This window comes from Eriocheir sinensis, chromosome 59, assembly GCF_024679095.1.
Source record: "Eriocheir sinensis breed Jianghai 21 chromosome 59, ASM2467909v1, whole genome shotgun sequence".
NCBI lineage: Eukaryota > Metazoa > Arthropoda > Malacostraca > Decapoda > Varunidae > Eriocheir > Eriocheir sinensis.
The window spans coordinates 5,834,475-5,844,474 of record NC_066567.1 but is presented as its reverse complement, the minus strand read 5'-3'; the positions used below and the strand labels follow the sequence as shown (position 1 = coordinate 5,844,474).

The 10,000-nt window shown below is 43.4% G+C and overlaps 1 protein-coding gene across 5 annotated transcripts in view; it reads left to right on the top strand.

Moving 5' to 3' along the window:
- Nucleotides 1–10,000, top strand: part of LOC126985437 (uncharacterized) — a 239,188-nt gene that overhangs the window by 129,215 nt on the left and 99,973 nt on the right. For all 5 annotated transcript variants that reach the window (XM_050840306.1, XM_050840305.1, XM_050840307.1 and 2 more), the window contains exon 6: nucleotides 366–568. In XM_050840306.1, the coding sequence (XP_050696263.1) occupies nucleotides 366–568 (203 nt within the window). The remainder of the gene's footprint in view (nucleotides 1–365; nucleotides 569–10,000) is intronic.

Below are 10,000 nucleotides of genomic sequence, written 5' to 3'. Positions count from 1 at the left end.
CTTTTATCTGTTTTCTCATCTATTTTTCCTCCATTTTTTCATCTTTTCTCAATTCTATCTTTCTTCCCTTCTTCCTCTTTCCCCTTCGGCTCTAACTATTATCTTTGCTATCCTCTTTCTCCTCCTCCATCTCCTCTCCTCCTCCTCCCCCCTTCCTCCTCCTCCTCCTCCTCTAACTCTTCATACTCGAAAACACTACAATCCTTTCTGTTTCACTCCTCTTAATCCTCCTCCTCCTCCTCCTCCTCTTACACCACTCCACTCCTCTTCCACTCTCACTAATCCCCCTTCTCCTCTTACCCCACTACCACTCTGCCTCTTCCACACACTCACTAATCCTCCTCCTCCTCCTCCTCCTCCTACAGACTCTCGGCCAGCGACGGCGGGACGTACTCGTGTCGGGTGGACTTCATGCGCGCCCAGTCCACAACGCGGGCGGCGAGGCTGCGGGTGGTGGCGCCGGTGGAGAGCCTCATCATCACAGACTCAGGTGGTGACCCCGTGCCGCCCAACCTGTCACCCATACCCGAGGGAGGGACGCTCAACCTCACCTGCACGGCCCGGGGAGGTGAGTACGATTGGGAAGGTTGGGGAGATGGGATTACGGCATGGTTAAGTAAGGCAAGGAAAGGTAAGGTAAGGTAAGGTAAGTTAAGATAAGGTAAGATAAGGTAAGGTAAGGTAATTTAAGATAAAGTAAGGTAAGTTAAGATAAAGTAAGGTAAGGTAAGGTAGGGTAAAATAAGGTAAGGTAAGATAAGGTGAGGTAAGTTAAGGTAAGGCAAGATAAGGTAAGATAAGGTAAGGTAGGAATAGAGATGAAGTTAAGGTGGAGATCAGATTGGGAAGGAGGTATTGGTAAGGTAAATTTAGGGTGGAGGTAAAGTTAGAGAGGTAGGTAGGTTAGGGAAGGTGTGTCTGGAGGTGAGGTTAGGAAGGTAGTTAGGTAAGGGGATAGGTAAGGTTGGGTAAGGTTAGGTAAGGTAAGGGAAAAAGTGAGTAGGAAGGTGGATAGGTAAGGTAAGGCAACGATGAAGATAAGGTTAGACAGGCGGTGGATAGGTTAGGTTAGGTAAGTTTTTTGAGGTAGGTAAGTTAGTTAAGAAGATAAGAGTTGCAGTTGAGTGGAAGTGAGGTTTGGTAAGGGGGAGGTTAGGTTAAGTAAGGTTGAGTGGAAGGGAGGTTGGGTAAGGAGAAATTAAAGTTAGGTAAGGTTGAGTGGAAGGGAGGTTGGATAAGGTGGTGGTTAGGTTAGGTAAGGTTGAGTGGAAGGGAGGTTGGGTAAGGAGAAATTAAAGTTAGGTAAGGTTGAGTGGAAGGGAGGTTGGGTAAGGAGAAATTAAAGTTAGGTAAGGTTGAGTGGAAGGGAGGTTGGGTAAGGAGAAATTAAAGTTAGGTAAGGTTGAGTGGAAGGGAGGTTGGATAAGGTGGTGGTTAGGTTAGGTAAGGTTGAGTGGAAGGGAGGTTGGGTAAGGGGGAGGTTAGGTTAAGTAAGGTTGAGTGGAAGGGAGGTTGGGTAAGGAGAAATTAAAGTTAGGTAAGGTTGAGTGGAAGGGAGGTTGGGTAAGGAGAAATTAAAGTTAGGTAAGGTTGAGTGGAAGGGAGGTTGGATAAGGGGGAGGTTAGGTTAATTAAGGTTGAGTGGAAGGGAGGTTGGATAAGGTGGTGGTTAGGTTAGGCAAGGTTGGGTAAGGTGGTGGTTAGGTTAGGTAAGGTTAAGGTAGTGAAGAAGTTGGGCAATTAGTGTGCCTGTGTAGTTTGTTTTTAATGAGGTTGGTGTAAGAGGTTAATTATATGTTTGTGTGGATATAGTGGTGTTATTAAGGTAGTAGTAGTAGTAGTAGTAGTAGTAGTAGTAGTAGTAGTAGTAGTGGTAGTAGTAGTAGTAGTAGTAGTAGAAGTAGTACCCATTAATTATTCTCCAAACTTCGTACCTTCTTTTTTTTTCTTCTCCACCTCATTATCTCCCTCCTATTAGCTCTCCATCACGTACTCCACCTCCTCCACCACCACCACCTCCACCGCGAGCTCATTAACACCTCAATTTACCTGTCCTCACTCCCCTTACTCTGAGTCACCTGAGTACTTAACACGTAAATTAGGGATCATTACTCACCTGGTTTGCCTTTACCCTCCCCCCCTCCCCCCCTGCCTCCTTCCTTCCCTCCTTCCTTCCTTCCTTCCTTCTTAATTTCCTTCCTTTTTTGCTTCCTTACTTCCTTCCTTTCTTGTGTGACTCCCTACTGTCTTTCTTTCCTTGTCCCTTTCTTCTTTCATACCTTTCTTTCTTCCTTCATTCATTCATTTCGTCCTTCCTTCCTTCCTACTTGATTTCCTTCCTTGTTTGTTTCCTTCCTTCCTTCCTTCCTTGCTTGTCTGACTCCCTACTGCCTTCCTTTCCTTGCTTCTTTCTTCCTTCATACCTTCATACCTTTCCTCCTTCCTTCCTTCCTTGTTACCTTCCCACACTCTTCCATTGCCTTCCTTCCTTCCTTCCTTCCTTCCTTCCTTCCTTGTTACCTTCCCACACTCTTCCATTGCCTTCCTTCTTTCCTTCCTTCTTAATTTCCATCCTTATTTTCCCCTTCCTTTCTTCCTTCCTTCCTTACTTGTTGGACTCTTTAACTACTTCCTTTTCTGCTTCCTTCCTTCCTTCCTTCTTCCTTCTAGCTTTTTTTATTTTTTTCTTCCTTGTTTGTTTCCCTCCTTTCTGCCTTCCTTCCTTCTTTCCTTCCTTTCTTCTTCTTTTGACTCCTCTCTTCCTTCCTTTTCTGCTTACTTCCTTCTTACCTTCCCTTTTTGCTTCGTTTCTCCCTTCCTTTTATTCTTTCTTTCCTTTTCCCCTTCCTCCTCTTCCTTATTTCTTTATCTAATTTCTTCTTTGTCTCCTTCCTTTCTTTCTTCTTGTTTCTTGTTTACTCCACCTTTCCTTCCTTCCTTTCCTTTATCCTTTCTTCCTATTTGTTTATCCTTCCTTCCTACGTTCCTTCCTTACCCATACTCTCTTTGTTATTGTTTTCTTATTATTCTGTGCTTTATCTGACTCTCCTTACCTCTCCTATTTCATTTTCCTCTTAACTTCCTTTCTCTTCCTTCCTGTCCATATTTATTCCTCCCATGCATTCCCTTCTCCTTTATTCACTTACCCTCTCATTCTTCAACACACTAATAACCCCTCCTCTCCTCCTCCTCCTCCTCTTTTATCCCCTCCTTTCCCATATCCCTTCTTCCCCTTTCCCCTTCCTCCTCTTCCCCTTTCCCATCAATACACATACATACACATACACACACACAAACAATTACACACACATACACTCCCCTCTTCTCTTCCCCTCCTCTTCTCCTCCCCTCTTCTCCTAGTTCCCTTCATCCCCTTCCTCCCCTTCATACCTTTCGCCTCCCGCACCTCTTTCCTCAGGTGATCCTCAGGTAGCATTCCACTCAAATCCCACAAAGAATTTCCCCGCGTGCTAAATCCTTTGACCGGAATCCTCCACCACAATAGAAGGGGGATTAAACACCTTGCAGAATAGGATTAAGACACCTGTATAGAGGATTTAATACCTTTTGCTTTTAGAGAGAGAGAAAGTGCGCGTGTGTATGTGTGTTTGTGTGTGTGTGGGAGTGGGGTCTTTGAGTGTGTGCATGTGAAAGAGTGTAAGGGAGAATTGAACGAAAGGGAGGGGAGGAGGGGAAGGGGAGATAAAGGGAGGGAGGAAAAGATAGGGAAGGAAGGTAAAGGAAGATGAAAGGTAGAGAACGAAGGGTAAAATGTGAGAGAGTGAGGGTTTGGGAGAGATGAAAGAGGGGAGGGTAAGGAAATGAGAGAGAGAGAGAGAGAGAGAGAGAGAGAGAGAGCGTGTAGGGGAAGGGTAGCCAGAATGAAGAGGAGGAAGAGGGAGAATGAAAAAAACATGAAAGAATAACAAAAGCGAGGGGAGGAAGGGAAAGGGGAAGGAAAAAAGAATAAAGGGTGAGTAGAGAAGAGAAGAAATGGAAAAGAGAGAGATAGAGAAAGGGGGAGATAGAGCGAGAATAGGAGAAAAGAAAGGAAGAAAAAGAAAAAGAGAAAACATAAAGGATAAGAGAGAGAGAGAGAGAGAGGAAGGTAGGATGAAAAAGCCCTTTTAAGGTACAGCCGCGCACATGAGAATTATTCGTTGTAAACATGCACCGGTGTGTGTGTGTGTGTGTGTGTGTGTGTGTGTGTGTGTGTGTGTGTGTGTGTGTGTGTGTGTGTGCACGCTAAAAGCCACAGGAAGCTAACGAAAAAAAAGGAATATAAGCGACGTAACCATTTTTTTTCGTTTCGTTGTAAGTATTGAGAGAGAGAGAGAGAGAGCAACAACAACTTTGCAGTATAAACATGACACGGCGCACGCAAACACACACACACACACACACACACACACACACACACACACACACACACACACACACACACACACACACACACACACAGACTTACCTCGTGACCTTTTAAAACAAGCAAATAAATATCATCTTTTTTATTATTATTTTTTATTCATTTGTTTTTCACAGGCCAATTATTTTAATCTTTTTTTTATCTTCAGTCTTTCATTTTTCACTTATATTTTTCCATCTTTATTCAGCTCTTTTCTGTTCCCTCTCTTCCCTTTCTTCTCTTTTCCCCTTCCTCTTCTTTCGCTAACCTCAATATCCCTCTCTTATTTTTTTCTTTCTCCTTCTATTTTTTCTCTTCATTATCTTCTTCCCCTTCTCACATCATTCATCCTTCTTCTTCTTCTTCTCTCTTCTCTTCCCTATTCTTATTTTTCCTACCTTCCCCTCTTCGTCTTTCTCCACTTTCTATCTCTTTCTATGTCCTTCGCTTCGCCTCTTTCTCCTCTTCTTCTTCCCTCGCTCTCTCTTCCTCCTCCTTATCCTCCTCCTCCTCCTCCTCCTCCTCCTCCCTTCCTTCCTTCCCCTTCTCTCCCATTTATTGACTTCGTGTAGTAGTTGAAGGGGGAGAGGGGAGAGAGGAGGTAAAATGGGGTCAGTTACCTCCCCTCCTCTTCCTCCTCCTCCTCTTCCTCTCTTTTTACTCTTCCTTCCTCTTCTCTTTATATACTCTTCCTACTCCCCTCTTCTCTCTCTCTCTCTCTCTCTCTCTCTCTCTCTCTCTCTCTCTCTCTCTCTCTCTCTCTCTCTCTCTCTCTCTCTCTCTCTCTCTCTCTCTCTCTCTCTCTCTCTCTCTCTCTCTCTCTCTCTCTCCCTCTCTCTCTCTTCCCTTTCTCTCCTTCCTTCCCTTCCTCTCCCTCCCTCCTTCCCTCTCTCCCTCTTTCTCCCTTCCTTACTTCCGTCCTCCTTTCCTCCTTCCTCTCCTTGTTCGCAAAAAATGGAGGTGTTACTAAAAGGATAGACAGATAGATGACAGATAGATAAATAGATAGATAGATAGAGAGCAGATAGAAAGATAAAGAAAGAGGGATAAAGAAGAGACCAAGAGAAAACCAACAAAAACAAGGAAAAAAACACAAAATAAACCAAAAACGGATTAATTAATGAAAAAAACGAAAACAATTGAGAGGCGGAAAAAATGGAACATAGAGAGACAGATAAATTGATCAATGATGGAAATAAAGAAAGTTAGCGTGAGGAGAATATTGTCGGTAAAAGGAATAATTGGATTGGGGAGGCAGATATGAGAGAGAGAGAGAGAGAGAGAGAGAGAGAGTAAATTTCATTAGTACATCATCGTCATCATCAGTATATAATTTCCAGACGTCTTCCTTTTCGCTTCCTTAATGATCATAGAAAGTTGATTAGATGCCCCTCCTCCTCCTCCTCCTCCTCCTCCTCCTCCTCCTCCTCCTCCTCAATCATTCATTTCCCTCAATGTTTCTTTTTTTCTCCTTTTTCATCGCAATCCTATTTTCCTTTTTTTCTCTTTCCTGTTCCCTATTTTTTCCTCCTCCTCCTCCTCCTCCTCCTCCTCCTCCTACTCCTCCTTCCTCCTCCTCCTCCATCATTCATTTCCCTCAATCTTCCCTTTTTTCTCCTTTTTCATCTCAATCCTATTTTCCATTTTTATTCTTTTTTTCTCCTTCTTCTCCTCCTCCTCCTCCTCCTCCTTTTCCATCATTTTTTCCTCCTTTCCTCGTCTATTTTGCCTCCCTTTTTCCTCCTTTCTTTCCTCTCCTTCATCTATTTTCCTTTCCCCTTTATCTGTTCCTTTCCATCTTAATCCTGTTTTTCTTTTTTTCTTTTTCACAATATATCTCTTCCCTCTTCTATATATACTCCTCCTCCTCCTCCTCCTCCTCCTCCTCTCTTCTTTCACCATATCTCACTTTCATCACCTCTATCTTCCTCTTTCACCATCACCACCACCACCTCCACCACCATCACTACCATCACCACCTCCACCACCTCCACCACCTCCACTACCTCCACCTCCACCTCCACCACCAGTCAGCCTGAAAAGTGTCCATTCTGCTGGTGATTAGAAAGACAATCCCCGCCATTGTTCTCTTTCCTCCCCTCTTCCTCTTTTCCTCTTCCTCCTTTTCCTTCCTCTTCTTTCCATCTCCCTCTTTTCCTCTCCCTCTCTCTTTCTTTATTCCTTTTCCATTCCCTCTATTCCATATTTCTTCTTTTTTCCTTCCTCTTCTTTCTTCCCTTCCATTGTTCTCTTTCCTCCCCTCTTCCTCTTCCCCTCTTCCTCTCGTTCCTCTTCTTCTCTTCCTCCTCTTTCCATCTCCCTCTTTTCGTCTCCCTCTCTCTCTCTCTTTTTTCTTTTTCTATTCCCTCTATTCCATATTTCTTCTTTTTTTCCTTCCTCTTCTTTCTTCACTTCCATTGTTCTCTTTCCTCCCCTCTTCCTCTTCCCCTCTTCCTCTCCTTCCTCTTCTTCTCTTCCTCTTCTTTCCATCTCCCTCTCTTCCTCTCCCTCTCTCTTTCTTTATTCCTTTTCTATTCCCTCTATTCCATATTTCTTCTTTTTTCCTTCCTCTTCTTTCTTCCCTTCCATTGTTCTCTTTCCTCCCCTCTTCCTCTTCCCCTCTTTCTATTCTCCTCTTCCTCCTCTTCCTCTCTTCTTTCCATCTCCCTCTCTTCCTCTCCCTCTCTCTTTCTTTTTTTCTTTTTCTATTCACTCTATTCCATATTTCTTCTTTTTTCCTTCCTCTTCTTTCTTCCCTTCCAATGTTCTCTTCCCTCCCCCTCTTCTTCTTCCCCTTTTCCTCTTCCTCTCCTCTTTCCATCTCCCTCTTTTCCTCTCCCACTCTTCTTTTTGTTTCTTTTCTATTCCCTCTATTCCATATTTCTTCTTTTTTCCTTCCTCTTCTTTCCATCTCCCTCTTTTCCTCTCCCTCTCTCTCTCTCATTCCTTTTCCATTTCCTCTATTCCATATTTCTTCTTTTTTCCTTCCTCTTCTTTCCATCTCCCTCTTTTCCTCTCCCTCTCTCTTTCTTTATTCCTTTTCCATTCCCTCGATTCCATATTTCTTTTTTCCTCCCTCTTCTTCCTTCCATTCTTTTTTCTCTTTCTTTCTCTTCTCCCTTTCACTTTTTCTTTCTCTTTTTATCCCCCTCTTTATCTCTTGCTATTCTTCTTTTCCTCTTTTTTTCCTCTCCATCTTCCCTTCATACTCTTCCTTTCTTGTTCCTCTCATCCTCTTCATCTCTCTGCACCTTCCCTTCTTCTTCCTCTTTTTCTTCCCCTCTTTTTCCCATCTATATCGTCCTCACATCGTCTCTCTTAATCTCTTCTATTCTTCCTCTTTCACTATCATTTTCTTTTTTCTCTCTTTTCTACTAATTCTACATTTTCCATTTATATCTCTTATCTTTTTTTCATACTTATTCTCGTTTCCTCTGTTCTTCCATTCTCTCTCTCTCTCTCTCTCTCTCTCTCTCTCTCTCTCTCTCTCTCTCTCTCTCTCTCTCTCTCTCTCTCTCTCTCTCTCTCTCTCTCTCTCTCTCTCTCTCTCTCTCTCTCTCTCTCTCTCTCTCTCTCTCTCTCTCTCTCTCTCTCACGTCCACTTTCCTCTTCCCTCAACCCTTTACATTCCTCTTCCTCCTCCTCTTCCTCTTAATTCCCTCCTTTATCCCCCATTTATCCTTCCTTTATTATTTTTCCTCCTTTCTCTCCCTCTGTCTCTCCCCTTTCCTCCCCTCTCCATTCCATCTCCTCCAACAATTATACTTTTATCTCCTCCCATTTCCTCTCAGTCCCTCCCCTTCCCATCCCTCCGTTACCCTCCCCTCCTCTTAACTTCCCTCCCCTTTCCCTCCCCTCCCCTTCCTTCCTCTTTCTCTTCCCTCGCCATAACATAACTTTTTCCCAGCTTCAAATTTTCCTACCTCACCTTTTCTCTTTTCTCCTCACTTTCCCCTCAATCTCTTTTTCTTTTTTATTTATTCCCCATTTTTCCTCCTTTATCTTCTCTCCTCCTGTCTCATTCTCTTTCTCTCCTCTTTGTGTTTTTTTTTCATCTTTTCCTCCATTTTATTAATTTCTTTGTTTTGCTTTTTTCTATTATTTTCCCCTCCTTTTTCTACTTTTCTTTACCCTCTTTTTTTCCTTGCTCTCTCTTTCTCTCATTCATCCTCTCCCTTCCATCATTTTCCTCTTCCTGTATTCCATTTTTCTCCTTTTTTCTCATCATTTCCTCCCCCTCTCTCCCTTTTTTCCCCTCCTCCCTTTCCCCCTCTTTCTCTGTTTCTCTCATTTCCCTCATTTTCCTCTTCCTTTGAAATCATTCTCATTTCCCTTCTTTCTCCCTCTCTCTCTCCCCTCTTCCTCCCCTCCCTCTTCTATCCCCTCACTCCCTTCTCTTCCCTTCTCTCCTACTCCCATTCCCTCCTCTCCTCTTCCCTCTCCACTCCCTCCTTCTCTTTTCTTCTCTATCCTTCTTTCCTCTTCTTCCATTCTCTTTTCTTTCTCCCCCCTCCTTTCTCCCCTTTCCCTACTCTTCCCTTCTCTCCCCTCCTTTCCCCCTCCTCTCCCCTCGTTTCCCATTCGTGAGCTAGTGGAAAATTACGAAAATATGAGCACATTGTTGAACGACTACTTCCTTTCAGTATTCACACAAGAGGATCGAACGACTATTCCGGAAAGGGTTGAGGTGTACGAGGGCGGGGATGGCGACAAATTGAGGGATATAATCATCACCAGGCAGGTAGTCCAGGATGAGATAGATAAGCTAAAGAAAAATAAGTCGCCAGGTCCTGACGAGATATTTCCGCGAGTATTAAAGGAATGCAAGTAGGTACTCAGTGACCACTAACCGACATCTTTAAGATGTCGGTAAATACTGGTTATGTGCCCAGCCTCTGGAAAGTAGCTAATGTAACACCGATTTTCAAAAAGGGGGACAGGTCTGCTGCTTCCAACTATCGCCCAATTAGTTTAACATCGGTTATAGGCAAGATACTGGAGTCCATAATAGCCAGGAACATTCGGGAGCATTTAGAGAAACACAGCTTAATTCACGACTCGCAGCATGGGTTCACGAAAAGTTGGTCATGCCTCACCAATCTCTTGTCCTTCTACAATAAAGTATTTGAGGCGGTAGACAGAGATGAAAATTATGATGTAATTTATCTTATTTTAGTAAAGCGTTTGACAAAGTTCCTCACCAACGACTGTTGCTCAGATTACAGGCTGACGGAGTAGAGGGTAAAGTTTTGAACTGGGTCAAGGCTTGGCTTAGCAATAGGAAGCAAAGAGTGCAAATCAATAGTAAAAGATCTGACTGGGGATGTGTTACGAGTGGGGTCCCATAATGTTCGATATTAGGTCCAATGTTGTTTATTATTTATATCAATGACTTAGATACAGGAATTAGTAGTGATGTCAGTAAGTTTGCTGATGATACCAAGATCATTAGAGTAATTGAGTCGAATCAGGACGCTAGTATTCTCCAGGATGAACTAAACAGATTGTATGACTGGGCGGATAAATGGCAGATGGAGTTCAATGTAGGGAAGTGCAGTATTCTGAGTGTAGGTAGGAACAACCCCTCACATAACT